Source organism: Plecotus auritus (genome assembly GCF_963455305.1).
Source record: "Plecotus auritus genome assembly, chromosome: 5".
NCBI lineage: Eukaryota > Metazoa > Chordata > Mammalia > Chiroptera > Vespertilionidae > Plecotus > Plecotus auritus.
Genome location: NC_137776.1, coordinates 23499845 through 23520755, shown reverse-complemented (window position 1 = coordinate 23520755; position 20911 = coordinate 23499845). Strand labels below are relative to the sequence as shown.

General features: G+C 47.7%; 2 protein-coding genes across 5 annotated transcripts in view; one reads left to right on the top strand and one right to left on the bottom strand.

Moving 5' to 3' along the window:
- Positions 1–485: 485 nt before the first annotated feature.
- Positions 486–8849, top strand: PRKAG3 (protein kinase AMP-activated non-catalytic subunit gamma 3; the record flags this gene model as incomplete). 2 transcript variants are annotated; one of them, XM_080669426.1, is made up of 14 exons in its annotated part: positions 577–609; positions 996–1035; positions 1435–1590; positions 1961–2313; positions 3261–3342; positions 3750–3808; positions 3927–3972; positions 4184–4238; positions 4430–4556; positions 4653–4818; positions 6301–6338; positions 6518–6664; positions 7008–7238; positions 8058–8849. In XM_080669426.1, 13 exons carry the CDS (start codon positions 577–579, stop codon positions 7122–7124), a joined length of 1419 nt encoding a protein of 472 aa, XP_080525552.1. In that variant the 3' UTR covers positions 7125–7238; positions 8058–8849. The 2 variants fall into 2 exon arrangements, with proteins under 2 accessions (XP_080525551.1, XP_080525552.1); XM_080669425.1 differs by lacking the exon at positions 996–1035 and having other exon boundaries at positions 486–609.
- A 4609-nt stretch (positions 8850–13458) lies between these two features.
- The window catches only part of CYP27A1 (cytochrome P450 family 27 subfamily A member 1), a 31991-nt gene continuing 24538 nt past the window's right edge, over positions 13459–20911 (bottom strand). For all 3 annotated transcript variants that reach the window (XM_080669423.1, XM_080669424.1, XM_080669422.1), the window contains 8 exons: positions 19945–20135; positions 15983–16182; positions 15658–15855; positions 15321–15493; positions 14575–14741; positions 14289–14370; positions 13996–14208; positions 13459–13841 (listed from right to left, as the gene is read on the bottom strand). In XM_080669423.1, coding sequence (XP_080525549.1) covers positions 13722–13841; positions 13996–14208; positions 14289–14370; positions 14575–14741; positions 15321–15493; positions 15658–15855; positions 15983–16182; positions 19945–20108 — 1317 coding nt within the window. In that variant the 5' untranslated portion in view covers positions 20109–20135 and the 3' untranslated portion in view covers positions 13459–13721. The remainder of the gene's footprint in view (positions 13842–13995; positions 14209–14288; positions 14371–14574; positions 14742–15320; positions 15494–15657; positions 15856–15982; positions 16183–19944; positions 20136–20911) is intronic.

Here is a 20911-nt window from a genome sequence, read left to right as displayed (position 1 = left end):
CCAATCCTCCACCAGAGAGAGAGAAACAGACTCCCGGGACTCAAATGGGGACATCCGTACACATATTGGCCACTCGGAACCACCCACAAACCCCGTATCCCCAGCCTCCCAGCTAGCTGGCTGCAACTGCCCTTTCTAACTCTAGCACCACCTCTGACTGAAGTTGGTACAAGGAAAAAAGGCAAGCTCAACCCGCCTCTATTTGCCTCTATTTTCCTTCGTTTGGCATCTGACAGAGAGAGGCCCTCAGAGGAGGAACCCACTTCCTACCCACATTGCTCCAAGCCACCCCTCCCCCCCCAACACACACACACAGCAGGGTCCTTCCTGCTTGTCCTCGGAGATCTAGAAGGCAGCACAGGACCACATAGCAAGATTCCAGGTTGCTCCAGTCCTCTCCACCCTGCCCCCAGGCTGCTGGGCTGGAGCAGCTGAGCAGGTGGACCCCTCCCTCCCAGCTGCCTGACACCCAGAGAGAAACTGATATGGGAAGGCAGGATGCCAGGGTCCAGGCCCAGAATAGTGCTGCCCAGCCACAGTGGCCAGCACTTGCTCTCCATAGGCCCGCCTGGCCCCATGGAGCCCGAGCTGGAGCACTCACTACGCACGGTACAGGGGTCCCAGGGAGGCCGTGAGGGGGAGTACACCACACTGTGAATGGGTGCGCGTATGTGTGTGTGTGTGTGTGTGCGCGTGTGTTTGACCTGGATTTTCTCAGTATAGAGCATGTGGATGTCTGTGTGTATATATTCTTTGTGTAAGTCAGTGTACCTGGGAATGGTTGCATTTGTTTGTTTCTGAGTGTGTATTATTATTTGTGTATTTGTGTATGGGTATGTGTGTTTATGTGTGTTTGTGGGGTGAGTGTTTATATGTGTATGTGTTTGTGAGGTGCATGTGTATATGTGTTTACGTGTGCACCATGGGAAGGGAAGGACCTGTGCTCCAGAATGTAGGGCATTTTTCCACCCCTTCAGACATTCTTGTCCCCACAGACCCCATCCTGGAGCAGCCTTGTGGGTTCTCAGCATCAAGGTAGGTGGGCAGTCCCCTCCTGGTGGGCCCAGTCTCTTTTCTCTGGGCCCCCAGTCTCACCCACTCCACTAGCCTGGCTTTGGTCTTCTTCCCCTTTTCTTTTTTTGTTCTTCTTTGTGTCTTCTTCCTTTTCCTCACCTGCTCCTTCCTCTTTCAAATGAAGAGAAGGGGGACCTATAGTCTGAAGACGTAGGCCCTGGTTCTGACTTTACCACTTACTAGCTGTGTGATTTGTGGCAAATTGTTTAACCTCTCTAATCTTGCTATGAGGTTTGGATGAGAAATGTTGGAGAAAAGCCCTTTGAAAGCTTGCAAATGTTAAACATTACTATTATGATATTTTAATTGATCCTGTTAGTTATTCCCTATTAACCAAACAGGCCCCCTTCCCTCTTCCAGAGATGAGCTTCCTAGAGCAAGGAGATAGCACTTCGTGGCCGTCACCTGCCATGACCACCAGCTCAGAAAGAAGCCATAGGAAGCGGGCGGCCAAGGCCTCAAGATGGACAAGGCAGGAGGCTGTGGAGGAAGATGACCTCCCAGGCCTGGGGGAAGGTGAGGCCAAGACTAGTTCTAGGGAGAATGTGTATAAAATTCTGGGGTACACGCAGTGTGAAGCCCCAGAGCCGGGGGCCTGGGTTTTGTCCTTGATTCTTCCAAAACACAGAGTTGGGCCCAACCCTCGTCTTGCAGCCTCAGTCTCCCCACATGAAAGAGAACTATCGCATTGCAGAGCCAGGGACTCAACGTGGGTTATTCGGGACAGAAACACTATGTCATGTGACTCCCTGAGACTCAGCTTTCCCATCTGCAAAATGGGGCCCCCAACATCTAGGCTTTCCAAGGCTGCTCTGAGGGTAAACTGAGACAGCACATAATAAGGTATTTTGGATGATGGAATTACTGTCCTCTCCCCCTCAAACAGGTCTCCAATCCAGGCCAGCTGCTGAGTTCACTGGGCTGGAGTCCACATTCCCCATGGCCACACCCTTGGCCCAGGTTGCTCCCTTGGAAAACCTCCCCTCTGAGTGCGCAGTCTCAGCCACCGGCTCCAACAAAGAGTTCCCAGCCATAGTAGCTTGCAGGTCTGAGCTCAGCCTGGTGGAAGAGAGGCCTGCCCCTTGCCCATCCCCGCAGGCCCCATTACCCAGGCAGGGCTTGGACGATGAACTGCAGAAGCCGGGAGCCCAGGTCTACATGCACTTCATGCAGAAGCACACCTGCTACGATGCCATGGCAACCAGCTCCAAGCTGGTCATCTTCGACACCACGCTGGAGGTGAGGCCACAGCTCTGCTCACCTCCATCCTCATGGGGCTGCACCACCGCTCACACACTCCAGGATACCTAGCCAGGCCAGGCCTCCCAGCGTGTCCCCTTCCAAGCTCCTTCTTAGCACCCTGGAGACCAGTGTGGGGAGGGCTGCTCCTCTCTGTGAGCAACCCCTAACTGTCATCACAGCTCTGCCACTTAGTATCTTGGGGTCTTGGGTCAGCCACGTTACCTCTCTCATCTCTACAATGGGGATAGGAATGCAAAGGACTCCTAGGACAACCCAGGATAGGTAGGAACACTTTGCAAACCCTGAATGATGTGGAAGATATTCCAGAATGGCTTAGGACACAGAGCAGGGGACTTTCATACCAGATAAATAGGATGAGCTCTGGACCCTGTTCTTCCTTTGGCTGAGCTACAAAATGCCTATAATTCCATTCATATCATCACGTGTTTCCCAAAGCAGGGCATATGTGTTGTCCACAGTACATGATTTGATTCTAGTGACTTGTGTATAGATATATTTATATTAGTAGCTTTGTATTTATTTTAATATGTATTAGAAATACAACCAGCATGTTTAGATAGCATTGCTTAGGTAAGGCCAAAATGAATCAATGTAAAATTTATTTAGATAAAAGAATTTTGTGGATCTACAAAATAATTATACCTCTAGTACTTATATCAGCAAAATTATACTGTGTGTGCCTGTGCACACATGACTTCTGAGTGGAAACACAGTTGTTTTTACACCCTGGTGCTGGTGAGGGGATCACACCAGTGCCTCTGGCCGCCAGCAGCCTTATCTCTGTAACAAACATCCCTGACAGGGATTATGAGAAAGGCAGGCTAGCTGGTGTGGAGGGGGAACTGTGAGAAGGGAACCCTGGTCGGGACAGGGTACCACTGAGGACAGTGAGAGACTCACCTTGGCTTCTCCCTGGCCCTCAGATCAAGAAGGCCTTCTTCGCCCTGGTGGCCAATGGTGTCCGGGCCGCACCTCTGTGGGACAGCAAGAAGCAGAGCTTTGTGGGTGAGGAGGGCTTGGAGGCAGAGGGGTGGGGAAGGGTCCCTCAGAGGAGGGACCTTGTGTGGTGGTTCTGCACTTAATTTTCCCATCTGGGGAGGAGTGACCAGCTGACCTCTCTAGCTTTATTGCCCCAGGGTTCCAGGTCATAGTGCTAGCTAGAAAAAGGGAAAAGGGAAAGGAAGAACTTAGGAGAATAGAAAAGGATGAGGGGGGAGGAGAGAAATTGGAGAAGAAAGGGAGAACCCCATTCCTCGGGCATAGGAGGGGCTGTTCTACTCCCCTCCTCCCACAACTCCCACTGCTGTCTCAGTACTAGGACATTGGAGGGCCCAGGAGGGGAGTCTGGCCCCTCACCCTGCCTCCCTCCACAAGGCCCCAGGCTGATGCCCCAATATCCCCCCACCCCACAGGGATGCTGACCATCACAGACTTCATCTTGGTGCTGCATCGCTATTACAGGTCCCCCCTGGTGAGGAATGGGCTGCGAGTCCAGTGGGCACCCATCTGGGCTGGGTGGTGGGGAGTTCAGGGAGCCTGGTGCCCCAGGGGCTTGTGTCTGACTTCTGAAGGCCTGTCTATGTCTCTAGGTCCAGATCTATGAGATTGAAGAACATAAGATTGAGACCTGGAGGGGTGAGAGGCCCGAGGGGACCTGGAAAGGGGCTGAGGGTGTGTGGGTGTGGGACCAAGGAGCGTGGGAGAGGATGGGTGGTGGGGATTTCCTGGACAAAGCAGAGGAAGGGTGACAGGGAGGCCAGGGGGCCTGAGAGAGGGGATGCACTGGTGGGCTATGTGGTAAGGCAGGTTAGCCGGTTCCCTTGGCCTGACTCAGCTTTTTCTTCAGAGATCTACCTTCAAGGATGCATCAAGCCTCTGGTCTCCATCTCTCCCAATGACAGGTAAGCATCCCAACCACCCACCTGAGCCTCCTTGCTCTACATAGTCCCCTTCCCCAACCCTCAGCTCTGAACACACCTCTCATCCTGGGAGGCCCACAAGGCAGCCTCAGCTCCTGACCTCCGGTCTAGGGAGCTGGGATGCAGGGTCTCTCTCCCCAGGCTGCCTCAGGCTCACTGTTCTCACCCCTCAGCCTATTTGAAGCCGTCTACACCCTCATCAAGAACCGGATACACCGCCTGCCTGTCCTGGACCCGGTATCAGGCGATGTGCTCCACATCATCACACACAAGCGGTTACTCAAGTTCCTGCACATCTTTGTGAGCCTAGGGGTGACCTGATCATTGGGAAGGGGGCAACTGGGAGCCCTGGAGGCTGCTCACCCTGATGGCACCACCTGTCCCCAACCCAACCAGGGCGATCTGCTGCCCCGGCCCTCATTCCTCTACCGAACCATCCAAGATTTGGGCATCGGCACATTCCGAGACTTAGCTGTGGTGCTCGAAACGGCACCCATCCTGACCGCACTGGATATCTTTGTGGACCGGCATGTGTCTGCACTGCCTGTGATCAACGAAGATGGTACTCACCCCAGGATAGGACTTGGGGGTGCAGGGGGCCATGAGGGGCAGAGGTCTATGTGGCATCAGCTCAGGGCCCAGGGTGGAGTCTGGGTTAGAAGTCTCTGCCTGCTTTGAGTCTTGGACCAGTTACTTAGCCTCTCTGTGCCTCAGTTTCCTCATGTATAAAGCAGGCATTTTAACAACACCCATCTTCTGACTTCAAAGGACGATTTTTTTTTTAACATATTTTTATTGATTTCAGAGAGGAAAGGAGAGGGAAGAGAAAGAAACATCAATGATGAATCCTTGCTTGGCTGCCTTCTGCACGCCCCCTACTGGGGATCAAGCCCACAATCTGGGAATGTGCCCTTGACTGGAATTGAATCTGGGACCCTTCAGTCCACAGGCCGATGCTCTATCCACTGAGCCAAACCAGCTAGGGCCAAAGGATGATTTTAAAGGTTTATGTGCCATCAAATGAACATAATGAGAGGAAATAGTAGATAAGGTTTTTCATTTTAATTAACCCTAAAATGGACCATGGGACCTTGTCAGACCTCAATTTCTTACTCTGAAAAAGGGTCAGAGAAATTACAAGACCACTTCTTTGGTAAACCATGGTTATAAATGATTTAAAAGTTAAAATTGCCACAATGAAGCTACATATCAAGAAGTATTCTAATTTATTTTTTATTATGAAAAATTTCAAATGCATGAAAATGGTAGAAAACCTTATATAATGAATCCCACATAGCCATTGCCTAGATTGACAGCTAACGTATTGCCATAATCAGTTCTTTTCTTTTCTTTTGCTGAAGTAATTTAAAATAAAATTATAGACATCATGTCATTTCACGCCTAAACATTTCAGTTTGCATCTCTTAAAATATTTCCTCTATCACCTAACAAAACTATAAATAATTTATTAATGTTATTTACTATCCAATTCTAATTCTCATTTCCCTATTTTCCCCAAGAACAAATTCATACAGCTGATTTGTTCAAACCAGGATCAATTAAGGCCTATATTTTGTTCCTTTTGTCCTTTAAATCTTTTAACTCAAAACAGTTTTCTCCCCACTTAATTTTTATGATATTGATGCTGAAAAGCCTGGGTCAGTTGTCCTATAGAGTGTTCCATCCACCCCCAGCTCTGCCTGTTTGCTTCCTACAGGTGGCCTTTACCTGGACCTCTATTCCTGTTTCCTGTAAACCAGAAGTTAGATTTAAGACTCTATCAGATCCAGGCTAGAATATTTCATAGGTGACTCAACGTGCTCATATTGTGTCAGGAGACATCATGGCAGGTTGTCTGTCTCTGTGATGCTGTGTGATCTGGGTCCAGATAGTGGCCACCTGATGCTTCATAATAAAGCTAGTAGTCTAAGGGTGGGTGGGATGGATATCAAGGAGTTTATTCCAAAAGCCCAGCCCAAGCCCTCGCACAGCTGATCTGAACCTCTTCCCTGTTTCTCTCTCTCCCCACCCGCCCCTTCTGCAGGTCAGGTCGTGGGCCTCTACTCCCGCTTCGATGTGATCGTAAGTGTCTGTGGGGAATGGAGGGGAGCTGGAGCTGAGGGTGCTGCAGGGAGGCTGTGGGTGTGAGAATCAGAGGCATCTGTGGAACAGGGGGACCTTTTTGAGTGTGTAGCAGATATCCACTGGGCTAGAGCCTGGTTGAAGAGGTGACTAAGAGCGATACTTCCCTCCCTGCCCAGCACCTGGCTGCCCAGCATACCTACAACCACCTAGATATGAGTGTGGGGGAAGCACTGAGGCAGAGGACGCTGTGTCTGGAGGGAGTCCTTTCCTGCCAGCCCAAAGAGAACTTGGCGGAAGTCATCGACCGGATTGTCCGGGAGCAGGTACCCCATGCCCTTCATACATGCTTCTAACACATAATGGTCCAATCCTTCTCATGAACTGCTCCAGCTCTTCCTACACATCAAGCACCTGCCCTGTCCTCCTATTTCATGGCCAAGCTCTGTGTGTCCATATGGGTCTGCAGCTGGTCCTATCCATTGGCCCATGTGCCATGGGCCACAGCCATCTGATCACACAGAGAGGTCAGAACCTTAACTGGTTCTAAGAGGCACTCTCTTGCTCTCCTGGTTATGTCCAATTGTTGCCCCTGATTATTGATGCCAACCTCACCGGTGCCAGAGCTTCATGGCCCTGCTCCCTTATCCAACCTCTGTGGACCCACAGGTACACCGGTTGGTGCTAGTGGATGAGAACCAGCATCTCCTGGGCGTGGTGTCCCTATCTGACATCCTTCAGGCACTGGTGCTCAGCCCTGCTGGCATTGAGGCCCTCAGTGCCTGAGAATATCTGAGTCCTCATTCCCAGACCGCCTTCCACAACTGGAGCCAATGAAGAGAGCCGGGCGTCGGCCTTCATCTTCCCCCACCCCCATTAGCTGGTTCGACTCTGGTTCAGGTAGGCTCTGCCCTGGGCTTTTGGCCTCAGCACCAGCCCCTTGGTCTTTCTGGTCTCCCAGATCTCAGATTGAGGCACCCTGAGGATGGAAGTGGCCCAACTCATAGCTGAGCAGCCCTGTGAAAGTGTCAGGACTCACCATGGGGCCACCACTTTGTTCCATTCTTTTCTTAAAAAATATATTTTTATTGATTTCAGAGAGGAAGGAAGAGGGAGAGAGAGATAGAAACATCAGTGATGAGAGAATCATTGATTGGCTGCCTCCTGCACACCCCCTACTGGGGATTGAGCCTGCAATCGGACATATGCCTTGACTGGAAATTAAACTGTGATCTCCTGGTTCATAGGTCGATGCTCAACCACTGAGCCACATCAGCCGGGCATTTTGTTCCATTCTTTAGTTGAGGTCCTAGAGCCCCTCATAAGAGGGGTGCACAGGGGCCAAGGTAAAGACAAGGGCAGTGTGATGTGATGTCAGGCACTCTGGGGAGATTAACCTGCCCTCTCGCAAATCAATTCCCACCTGCTTGAAATTCCATTACTGGAAGGAAGCAAGTTAATAAACATTTGTTGAATGAATGGAATTTCCCTGCTCAGTGAGAACTAAGGCTAAAAGGAGGGAGTTTTTAAATACTCATCTCAGTAAATTCGACGTGATCTGACTTTTTCCTGGGAGTGTGTTTGCTAAGGGTTGGCATAAGGTTGGGACGAAAATTTCGCCTACTTGGCAGTGAATGGCAAGACTGAGGTTCCCCTATTGGAAAGACAACTTCCTCTCCGAGGCCATTTAGTCACCATCTTCTTCTCTTTTCCTCACAGGCTTCTCCAGCCCTCCCTAAATGCCCTTGCCCTGACTATTCTCCCAGAAGCCCTCGGGAATGCCCAGTGCACTATGGGATGATGCAGCTGAGTCAAGCCTAGAGGTCCCTGAACCAGAGGCACTGGGATTGCCCTAAGGCCCACTGCTCCCTGTCCACCCACATCACCTTCCCCCACCTGGGTCGTGACTGGCTCCAATGGGGCCACTAGCCCTCAGCCCCTGGGTATAGTCAGGGGCTCTGGATTCTTCGGAGCTCCTAAGAGTCCCAGCTGTTCTTCCCTCGGGATAACCTCTGACCTCCTACTCCCCCTGCATTGTTGTTTCAGGACTGCTGGGGGCACCATGGAGCAGCAGTTATTTGTAGAGCTGCCTGTTAGAGTGGCCCTCCCTCCATTCTCTTCCTCAGCTCTCACTTGCAAACAGTGTTCTAGGTTCCCAGTGATGGCACTGTATTCAGATCACTGACGATGAACAATAGAGAAAACAAAAACAAAAAGAACAACCCATAAATTTAGGTTTTATACGTTTCGCTCAGAAAATGCTACAGTCATTTGATCTTGTGGCAAGATCCCTGCACTTTCTGAATTCGAAGACACAGAAGGAAAATCTGTAATTGGCAAACACTGCAAGTGGCGTTTATTTTGTGCACAGAGTGTTATTCCACCAAAATGTCTTTTTCATCTTTTATTTATAACAAAACCATAAAGAAAATATTAGTTACTTACATAGTAGCTACAACTCACACCATAAACTCTATTCTGCAAAAAACATAACTTTATTTTTCTAACACTGAATGTAATTTCTATTATGAAGCCCCATTTACCAGGTGGTAGAAATTAATCTCAGTCAGTTTTGGGTTCCCCTTCCAACTTTTCCTGGGGTTAAGTTTGGTGATGGGGGGAAGGCTTTCAATAGTATAAGAATTTGTTCCTCAGTCTTCATCAATCATCCACGTTAGCTCCTGCTAAAATATCCCCATTCCATCTGGTTGTCACTTGGTTGGTCATAGGTGGGCATGGCCCCTGGTTGGTGCCCCCTCACTCCTTACCATGAAGCCTCATTGGGCCTGCCTGCTCTTGGGGCATAAGAACATCCTAGTTCCTGGCCCTGCACCCTCTGGGCTTCAGGAAGCTCTGTGGGGCTGTACCAAGCCCATCTGCTGAGATGCACAGCAAGTGGCCTGTTATACTCTGAGACATACAGTTTTCCCAGCCTTTACCCAGGAAATATGGGGCCCAGGGCTCTTCTACCCTTTCCTCTCCAAACTTCTTTGGGGTATTAGTCATTCTTCCCCCTCCCTTTAGACACAGCTCCTTCTCAGGGACTCCAGAAGCGCCCACCCTCTTTGCTTCCCCAAACCTCAGTCTGTGGGAAAAAGAGGGCATTTTTCTCCAACCCATCATATATTCTTCCAGATCCACTGTGTGTGTCTTGAGTTTCTGCCAATATATCTAAAGTTTGCTCCCACCCCATTTGCCTCACAGAGCAACAGTGTGGAGACATGAGCTTGATGGGTCAGGTAGTAAATGAAGGCATTTTCTCAGACTCTCAGCTTCTGTTTCTGGGTTTGCTCTGCTCTGGCCCTACCTTGGAAGGTCTCAGGCTCAAGTGGAAGGATAGAAGGAAGTGCTTGCTCACTCAAGAGACAGTGTCCTGGGGGGGCTGCCTCTAGCTGCGCTGGCTCCAGGGAAAGTGCAGAAGGGTCAGTCTTTGGGTGGTGCCCTGGGTTGCTCAGCATGAGCAGACCTTCAGAGGCCACAGCACAGGCTTTAGGTGAAAGGGCAGCCCAAGGAAGGCGGTCTTCCCCCTTCAGAGCAGATAGGTCGGCCCTCCTGGGCCCACCATCCAAGGACCAGCAGTTCACCCGCCTGGGGAGAACGCTCTTTCAGTCAAAGGTACATTTGCTGTGCTGAGTTCATGTTTACTCTTCCTCAGTTATCCTCAATCCTATTGTCCTTTCCTTACAGTCAGGTTGGGTGGGTTATCAGGGAGCCTCACTGTGACATCCTTCACTGTGACTTCTGGGGGCAGCCCAGAGTCCCTGAGACCCCAGATGCTGGAAGTGTGCCTCATCACTGGCCACTGATGGACGTTGTGCCAAACCTCAAACCAGAGCTGGTGTTTTTCACCCTCCAGAGAGAATAGTGCAAAAGAAAGAGCTCGTGCTATTACATCACATCCATCCTGTCAAAGAAACTTACATTAGACAAGTCTTGTCCGGGCATTGTGCTGGAATTTTAACTGTCAGAGGCCATTTTCAAGCCCCCAAGATAAGCAAAAGAACTTCATGTGCACATCTGGTATATGTGCATTGTTCTGCAGGTATATTATATTTCTATAAAAATCTTTAAAAATTAGCCTGGCCAGTGTTGCTCAGTGGTTGAGCATCGGCCCATGAACCAGGAGGTCATGGTTTGATTCTCAGGCAGGATACATGCCTGGGTTGCAGGCTTCATCCCCAGTAAGGGGCTTGCAGGAGGCAGCCAATTGATGATTCTCATCATTGTTGTTTCTATCACCCTCTCCCTCTCCCTGAAATCTATAAAAACATATTTTTTAAAAATGTTTTAATCTTATAAAAATTAAATTTAAAAGAAGAACCTCTAGTACAAAGGGAAAACTTCTTTGGCCATGTTGTATTTTGTTTTACTCTGTTCGGGGTAGAAGTTTTTGATTCTTTCCTTCCCAGTGCTATGTCTAAGGGCAAGGTTTTGTAGTTGTGCTAATAGCTCTTCGGCTCTTATGTCTTGTGGGATACGACGTTCACTTGTCACCGATGGCAAGGCTTTTTGTGGGGAACCTCTGAAGCTGTGCCTACTTCAGTAGCCTGCTTAGCTCTTGTTTGGGCTCTGCATTTCCAATTTCCGATTAGAGGTTGGATTTTGGGTCCTATAGATCCTGCACAGCAGAACAGCACCGCCTCAAAATTTCCTGTGGTACCTCTAGAGGTACTGCTTCCATCGGCAGCTATTTCTACCAACTCATCTCCATAGATTCCTTTCAATTGAGATACAATTCAGATACCATTTAAATTCATTCTTTCAAAGTGTACAATTTAGTGGTATTTAATACATTCACAAAGTTGTGCAACCATCACCACTATCTAATTTCAGACCATATTCATCATCCAAAAGAAACTCCATATTCATTAACAATCTCTTCTCACTCTCCCTTTCCCTTGGCTTCTGGCAACTACTATACTAATCTACTTTTTGTCCCTATGGATTTGCCTATTCTAGACATTTTATGTAAATAGAATCATACAAGATGTGGTCTTTTCCAAATATATGGTGACAGAAGATGATTTGAATTTGGGTGGTGGGCACACAAGGCAATATATAGATCATGTATTATAGCTACCTACACTTGAAACCTGTGTGATCTTATTAACCAATGTCACCCCAATAAATTTAATAAAAATATGTGGTCTTTTGTGTCTGGTTTCCTTTATTGACATAATGTTTTCAAGGTTTGTCCATGATGTGGCATGAATCAGTACATCATTCCTTTTTCATGGCCGAATAATATTCTATCTATGGATATACAAGATCTTCATAGTTTTTAATGGGGAATTAGCCTATATGTTCATTAACTGAGCTGTAGATCATGAACGTTGACCCTCTTGGGGTAGATGCTACAAAACCCCACTTCCAAGCCACATCACACCAACATTCCCCCACCCATATGCCAGCACTGAGGGGTTCATGTTGCTTGGACAGCTCACCTTTGTTGGTTTGAAGGAACAACACACCGGGAAAGGCAGAAGTCTGCTTTGGTTGGCATTGTGACAGGGATCCTGGTACCCTCTGAGCCCAGCCCCAATCCTCTGCATTTATAAGGAGCTCTCACAGGTGAACCCCTACACAGGTAGGATTGAGATACACATTTTTATAATCTGGAATTCCTTCCAATTATCTCCAGGTTTCTCTTCTTAATATGGGAAGTTCATATCCATCCCTGTCCTTCCATTTCCTTCCTCTAATTCCAGTCTCTGCTCATTAAATAAACATTTATTAATCACCTCCTAAGTGCTAGACACGGAGTTAGACACTGGGATCCAAACTGAAAGGAGCTTGATCTGTGCCCTCCATGGAGTTCACAGCTGGATGAGGAGACAGTCATGTCTACAAGGTGAACAAACTGAGGGCTCAGTTCTGTAAGAGGAGGCAGATAGGGGAAAGCACAAAAGGCAGTGCTCACACTCACCCAGAGAGGTCAGGGAAAGCTTTGCAGAGGCGTGACATTTGAGGTGAGTCCTAAGGAAAAGCAAGTTCTCTGGGATTACATGACAGTAGGTGAAGACATGGTTCCAAGGAGAGGGTATATTAAGTACAAAGTATTGAGACCTGAAAGAGCATAAGGTGCTCAGGAAAATACAAAGAATTTGGGCTCAGCTGTGGCAAGAGTATCCGGGTTGGGAGGGGAAGGAGAGAGTATGGAGGGTAGGGTGCCAGGACATGAGTCTTCTAAACCCACTAAGGAGCTTGAAATTTGCCTGAGTGCTAAGGGTGTGTGTGTGTGTGTGTGTTGTGGTTTTGTGTGTGTGTTTTTTTTTTGGGGGGGGGACACTGAAGGATTTTAATCAGGACAATTAAGTGTTTTTTAATGAGTTCAAACTCAAATCCCCACAGACATAAGAAATTTGACTCTTGTTCTCTATGATTCAACAGACATTTATAACTGGGACTGAGACTCTATGAAGTTGGGACTCACTGACTCCTCAGGCTTGCAATATGGTACACTGGATCTCAATGCAAAACTGCTTTCCTTCTAGTTGGCGTTCTATACTAAAGAGGCTTGAAAGCTAAAAACAATAATCTGCAGATTCCCTTGCAGCTAGAGTTCCAAGTGGGACTTAGGTTCCACCTCTCAAATGTATATGAGAGAGATTTGTAAGGTGGTTGTGAGGCAGAGGCCATGCTTCTGCTGCCTCTGATCTTTCTGGAGGCATTAGCAGAGGTCCAAGTCCTAGGACCAACAGTTGTAGTGAGAGCTTCCCAACTCTCATCCTCATGAGTGTGGCTAATGTGGTGCTCCCCAGGCTGGTCAGTGCCCTGGTGATGTCCTAGAAGTCTCTCCTGTAGATCTAGCCTAGAGCTCTTCCAAAAATTTGTATAGCACCTTGTAGTGTATATATCTAAGAACTTTCTGTTCAAAAGAGGGTGCTGTTCTCAGTGTCTAGGAGTATCTCTGCAGCTCCTGCTCAGGTGGGGCCTCAACCAATTCCAGGTGAAGCCAAGGCTGTCTGGGAGGTCTGGGAAAGCATATGGTGTTCTCAATTTCCATGTGGGGAGTTGGTTTTGCCTCCCACCAAGATTCCTAAGTGGGGAGAGAGCATTTCCTAAACACAGAAAGGGGTTCAGATGCTGACTCATCAAAAAGAATGACCAAGGACTCCAATTATCAATAAAAGTCCCTTTATTCTATATTTCCCCAAGGAAAGCAATGTAACAAGGGGATGGCCTTTTATCTAAGAGGGAGATGAGCACAATGATAAAAGTAGCAAAATCTCAGGGTTTTATAGGAAGTGCACTGAGTTTCTCCAACCTTTGGTATCTGGCAGCCCCCTTTGCTCCTCCTCATCTGAGCCACAGCAATGATCAGAAATCACTGTGACAGGGCCAGGGTCTCTAGGGCAAGCCCCAGGATGGCAGAAGCCCAGCTCAGCAGGGTCTCTGCAGGAAACGCAGGCCCACGTTCTTATTAGGAACCAGGACAATGCGGGCCACACTCTTCACCTCCCCTGTCTCAGGTGCCAGGACCACCTTGTACTGCTGCATCAGCTAGGAGGTAAAATGCATATGGGGTGGTTAAAGTCTGTGATCTTCACCTACTGCCCTCCTTTGCATGCTCTCACTCTGTGCCTCCCTTCCTCTCTTCCCCAAGGCCTTCTTTACCCCTCCCTGGCCCACATACCTCCTGCCTCTCCCCACTCACCCTTGCCAGCAGCAGCTGCATCTCCAGCTCTGCAATCCTGCGACCCAGGCAAGCTCGGACCCCATAGCCGAAGGGCACAGAGCCAAATGGGTGTTGGACCCCGAGTGTATCAGGCTGACTCTTCTTCAGCCAGCGATGGGGTTGGAAGCTTTCCGGCTCAGGGAAGATGCTAGGGTCCCGGGACACCACATAGTGGCAGAGCACAAACTGGGTCTTTAGAGGAAGAATGGGCAGCACATCAGCTTAGGGTTATGGGGCACCCCTGGAAACCCCAGATCTCTAGCTCCACTCACATTCTTGGGGAAGAGGAAACCACCAACTTCAATTTCTTTTTCCACGATTACCCGGGAATTTATGGGGACCACAGGGTAGAGACTGTAGGGAAAAGAAAATGCAGGCCTGCTCTGGATCCAAGAAGGGGCAGAGTGCTCACCCCTTCAATCCTACCTCTCTGGTCCCCCAAGCCCTTCCTCCCATCCCACCTCTGGCCCTACCCTCAGCCCACCAGGCCCCACTTTCCACTCCTGTCCCTGAGTCATCCCACACACAGACCCTGTGCTCCCGAAAACAGCAGCTTACCGCAGGGTCTCCTTCAGCACAGCTTTGAGCAGGGGCATGTGAGCAAAGTCCTTGTGCTGGGGTGCCTGCCCAGGTGGCACCACACCTACCACTTCTTCATGCAAAGCCTTCTGGATCTCTGGGCTCTTTGAAAGATGGTACAGGGCCCACGTCAGCGTGTTGGATGTCTGGGAAATAGAGTGAGAGATGAAATGAAGAGTGATTTCTAGGAAAGAAGCCAGTTAGGTAGTGGGAGAGTGTGAATGGGTGATGCAAAATGCAGGAGAAAAACGAATTTCCCATAAGTATGGTAGGATGAGAGGGTTTGTGGGACCCTCCACACTAAACATGACTCCACAGAGGGATGAGCACCAATGATGTAGGATCACACTCTAACAACACAGGAGGCTGTAATGTAGAGAAACCCGACATGACAAAAGGACCGAAAGATCCTACAAAGAAGGATCTTTGTGGACAAGCTTTCAACTCGCCATTAAATTACACCACGAGAGAGTTGAGTTAGATGTGAGATGAAACTCCCAGCTGTCAGCAAGGCTCCAAGGGGATGGGATCCCACTACAAAAGGACAATTCCCTGCCCACCTCTCCTAGGCTGAATGACACCCCCCTCCCTATTTTCCTTCTAGCCCTACATCAATGTTACAGAAAGAGAAGCAGGTACCTGGAGGGACGAAGGTCAGGTGGGGGATAATGGGGAATTGGATCATGATGGGAGCCCCGATCTCCTTGCTGGCCCCCCTCACGCACCGTGTCTACTCCAGCCATGAGCAGCTCAGGGAGGCTGCCCATGGCCTCCTGAGGACTGAGCTGTCCACTGGTCAACAGGAAGTGCAGGTAGCCAGATATCTGGACCCCTTCTGGCCCTCCTGCCTGCAGTTGGGCCTCTATCTCTTTGAGTTTCTGATCAATCAGTTTCTTCCCTACAGGGACAATGGACAACAGGGAGGGCAAGGTCAAAAGTCATGATCTCCATGAACCAAGCGCCACTCAGACAGCTGGCATCATGAGGGAGAAGGTCCTGGGAGAGATTGCTAATTCCTAGTCCCTGGGACCTACCCCCAACTTCATTTCCTGGGTTCCTCACCAAAAGAGAAGATGGTATTCCAGCCATCCAGGTATCGCTTCCAGAAGGGCAGCAGGGGACGGGTCCACTTGGGGAGGAAGGTGGCATAGAGCGAGTTCTGGAACATGAGCCCGACAGATCTGACGAAGGCCGCAGTGTCCTGGGGGATGGAGCTCTCCAGGCAGCCAATACGTTTCTCAAACAGGATGTAGCAAATAGCTGGCAGTGCACAAAGGCCAACACAGGAGGTGGTGCCATGGCACACAGAACCCAGGGGGCTTTGAGGAGGGCAAGCACAACCTCCTCCTGACCCATGCCCACCCAGCCCCTCTCCCCACATAGGTACCTTCCAAGGCAAAGTAGTAGAAAAGGTGAGCCATGTCAGGCACCTGATCCCCAGAGACACTCTCTGCCCGAATCTGGTTCAGTCGAGCCATGAAGCTGTCAATCACTTCATTCAGAGCATCCGTGTAGAGTGCAGCCTCAGCTGGCTTCAGCATCCGCTGGTTCAGAACCTGGCGCAGCTGGTACCAGTGATGTCCTTGCCTGTGGGGAACAAAGGAGCAGCACCAATGTGAGTATCTAATGGGGGTTAGATTAGAAGGCATCTTCCCACCATGAGACCACTATGGAGTCTAGGAAAAATCTCATTTTGAAGTTGAAAATGATAGAATCACCGAACTTTCAAATGATGGACTCTTTGAATCACAAAACTTTAGAATCTACAGCAGAGTGGAAGTGGTTAAGGTGGGCATCTAGAACCAGACTGCCTAGGTAGGGGCAAATCCCAGGTATAATGATTACTGGCTGAGTGACCTTAGGCAGGCTGAACTGAACACCTTTGTGCCTCAGTTCCCCCTTCTGTAAAATGGGGATAATAAGAGTGTCAATTATAGTAGGGTTGTTTAGATAATTAACGCACTTAGATTAGTGTCTGGCACATGGCGAATGCTTACTGATTGTTAACTATGATTATCTTAGAATTATATAATTCCAGAACCTTTTGTACGTGAAATGGAGGGGCGATGCAGTGGTACAGTCCCTCTGTGTGAAAGATGAGGAATAAAGGAGGAGACAATTAGGGTTCCAGGGTTCTCAGATTCTGGACCTTCATGCTCTTCTTGGCTCAGAAGGCCAAAGGGATAGGAAACCCCATAAGGCTGATGCCCCAAACCCTCTTGCCACAGCCATCCAGTAGGTGGCTTGGTCCCCACTCTGGTTAGGCAGGGATGCTCACGTCGTTGGGTGCACACTTCCTATGGGGGTGCTTAATGTCCAGGGGTTGCCCCACCCTCAGATATCCCCCAAACCTATTATCTTTCCTAAGCAAGTTGGGATGAGTTTTGTTTGTTTTTTTAATAAGCTAGTTGCAGAATAATAAGTACAATATGGTCCAATTTTAAAAGGAAGAGTAGAAACCCTACATATCCACATGTATATTTGCATGTTTCTACATAAAGTAGGGAAGAATACACACCAAACTGTCAGGATTACTTAGGAAGAGGGAATGGGAGTGAGAGGTAGAAAGGCAATATTTTATTATTGGAGTTTTTACAATAAGTATTCACTTTTGAAAACTAATAAGGTATTTTAAAAAGAAAGACATGAAGCCAAAACCGGTTTGGCTCCGTGGATAGAGCGTCGGCCTGGGGACTCAAGGGTCCCAGGTTCGATTCCGGTCAAGGGCATGTACCTTGGTTGCGGGCACATCCCCAGTAGGGGGTGTGCAGGAGGCAGCTGATCGATGTTTCTCTCTCATCGATGTTTCTAGCTCTCTATCCCTCTCCCTTCCTCTCTGTGAAATATCAATAAAATATATTTAAAAAAAAAAAAGAAAGACATGAAAAGTCTTAAGTCAAGAATCAGATGTTTTATTTTTAAAAATTAGTTGTTTAAAGAAACATCAAACCCCAAGAGTTTTCTTTATTATATTAGGGAAAACCTGAAAAAATGTAAACAAAAACTTTTGCTGAGAAATAAATGAAAACCAGAACAGATGCACTTATTGAAAATTCAGGTTGTAGGGGCTTCTCCAAGGGTAAAAATCTCCAACAGTGGGACTCAGATTTGAGGAACTTAAATTAGAGCATTTCTGTGGTTGATGAAATACATACTTCTTGGGGAAAAATACTTCATAAGATGAAATCTAAAAATATATATGTTAAAACAAAAACACCCTTATTATCATAGGTCAGCAAAGTAGTTTTAAATACACATATATGGTATAATATATATAGGAAACAGGCTTTAGAGTAAAAATGTATAAATCAATGACAAAGGGGTGTATGTAAAGTTCAGTTTCAATTCTAAATTTGAGTCTTGAAGTCCAGAGGTGGCCTGACCTGGCAAGAGCCTGTGACCCAGATCTTGCCCTAGTGGTTCTCAACCTTTCTAATGCTGCGACCCTTTAATACAGTTCCTCATGTTGTGGTGACCCCCAACCATAAAATTATTTTCGTTGCTACTTCATAACTGTAATTTTGCTACTGTTATGAATCGTAATGTAAATATCTGTGTTTTCCGATGGTCTTAGGCGACCCTGCTAGCGGTTCTCAACCTGTGGGTCTAACAGTTAGAGTCAGGCATCAAGTTAAAGATTTCTTGAAGAACAGTCATTCCCTATTCTCTTCCCAGAACTTTGAATAACAGGAATTGTTAAGTTCTGAGACTATCCACCTGTGAAGGAACCAGGAAAAAGAAAGAAAACCATGCAATGGGAGAATGAGTGTCTAGGCATCAAAGACAGAGGAAATGAACCCCCCACCCAAAGTGCTGAGGCTGTAAGTTCTTGAGTTCCAGAATCAGAGATCTGCTCCACCACTGGCTGGTGGGGTCACCTCTGGCAAGTGGTGCAAAAACCTCTCTCGAGGCCTGTTTCTTCATCTATAAACTAGGAATAAAAATCTCCTTCATGGGCATGTTGTGAGGATAAAATGAAATAATCAATGTAAAGAGACTATCCTTTGCCTGGCATGTCATAAATACATAGTTACTTACTGTCATTGTTGCTGCTACTACTACCACTACCAAGAATGACTTTAATCCCTTAAGAAATGACTAAAACATGGACAACAAGCAACTAGGAAAAATAAAAAGCCATTCATTGTTTTTGGAGCTCTGTTAACATACTATGGGGCGGGGGGAAATGCCTGTAATATATCCAATTACAACCTGTGGCATTGGGAATAATTTATCACCAGTGACTCTCAATTATTTACCTCAATTGGCATATGGGTATATAACATACTCAGCCCATCCTTTAATTTGTCACTGCCAAAATAATCTGAACTTTTCTAGATATAACTTCAAGACTGAAACCTAAATCTGTCTTTGTGTATGAAGAGCATCCATGAAACGTATCCAACAACAAGCGTACAATACATAATTTAGGAAACATTTTAAAAATAAAATTGAGCCCTCCCAGCTAATATGGTAATAATGTTTTATCAACTATAAACAGATATGTCCCATTATAATTTGAGTTGGTGTATTTTCAACCATAATGCAGAATAATGGAGCTAGAAAGGCCCTAGCATTACCTTGGAGATACTCTAGTCCAGCAGTCACCAACCGGTAGTCCACAGACCACTGGTAGTCCATGAGGTCTGAAAAGTTGGCGACTGCTGGTTTAAGGAAACCTTTGGAGCAGTGGTCGCCAACTGGTGGTTCGCGGACCACTGGTGGTCTGTGAGGTCCGAAAGGTTGGCAACCTCTGGTCTAGTCCAAACTTCCCATTTTATATATGAGAAACACTAGAGGCCCGGTGCATGACATTTGGGGGTCTCTCAGCCAGGCCTTCACCCTCTCGCAGTCCAGGACCCCTCGGGGAATGTCCGCCAAGGGGTCCTTAGCGCTGCCATGGAGGTGGGAGAGGCTCCCACCACCTCTGCTGCACTTGCAAGCTTTGAGCCAGGCTTCTGGCTGAGCAGCGCTTCCCCTGTTGGAGTGCACTGACCACCAGGGGGCAGCTCCTGCGTTGAGCGTCTGCCCTCTGGTGGTCAGTGAACGTCATAGCTACCGGTCATTCCACCATTAGATTGATTTGCATATTAGGGTTTTATTATATAGGATAAGGCCAAGGAAGGGAAAATTATTCATTTGTCCAAAATCACAATATATTAGTGGAAAAGTCAGTGAATGGTCCCCAGGGTTTAGTCCATCCCAACCACTGCTTTCTAGACTGAATATCAGGTTCAGAGGTTGCAGGGAAAGCCTACCCTGCCCATGATCTACTGGTTGCCCAGTGCCACTGTTCTTTGGGCCTGGCCCTCTGGGGCCCTGTTCCAGTCCCTTCAGGCCCCAGCTCACGTGGTAAAGGGCCCATATGCCAGGCCCTGCAGGTCCCGGTGCTCCTTCCATAGATCCATGTCATTCCGTACTGGGTACTTGCCCTCTTGCCGCATCACTTGCTCCAGGAGTGGGGCACTGGCCAGGTTCACATGGGTCTGAGGTCCTACACGGGTTATCCACATTGGACCATACTTGGCCTTGCTCAGCACCTGTAGGGTTCAACCAAAGCTGAATAACCATGCCCAACCAGGCAGGTACTTCATGGAGAGAAGATGAGATGGGAGAGAGTCTGATGGCCAAACCACAGCAAGTAGGCTGGGCAAAGCCACATTATGTAGGTAGGCACCGGGATGGCCTATAGTTCCAAAAGGAGAACACTGACAACAATGAGCACACAGGAGTTAGAATATTGAAAGAATGAGTACCTGGTGAAACTGGGGGAACTGAGGTCCTTGGAGGAATGAGATTTGGGAAAAATGGGATATGTCTGCAAACTGGGGTATGCTGAGGTATAGATATTTGCAGTTCAGAGTTTTAGAGAAACTGAGCCCTTTGGTGAGGTATAGTAGAATGACTATGGCTCTTCTATAGAAGCATTTAAATCTACTGCAGCTTGCTGTCAATGAGAAAAAGATAACTATTTCATGTAATCAATAATTGGAAACTCCAGGAAAAAAAAAAACAAGAAGCTGATAAGAAGGAATACAAATATGAAGTAAACTATGCAGTGTGCATTTTTTAAATAAAAAATTATTAGCTGTGTTAATTAATGTAATTCTCAAATATTTATCTTAGAATTTCAAAAGCACTTGACAATACCCATAGCATCTATGGAATTGACATTTCTATGATGTCTTTATACCTGCTGAGAAATGAGGAAGAAACTAGATATATTTTGGTTTGGAGGGTAATATTTTATTTTATTTTATTTATTTATTTTTTTTAAATATATTTTATTGATTTTTTACAGAGAGAAAGGGAGAGG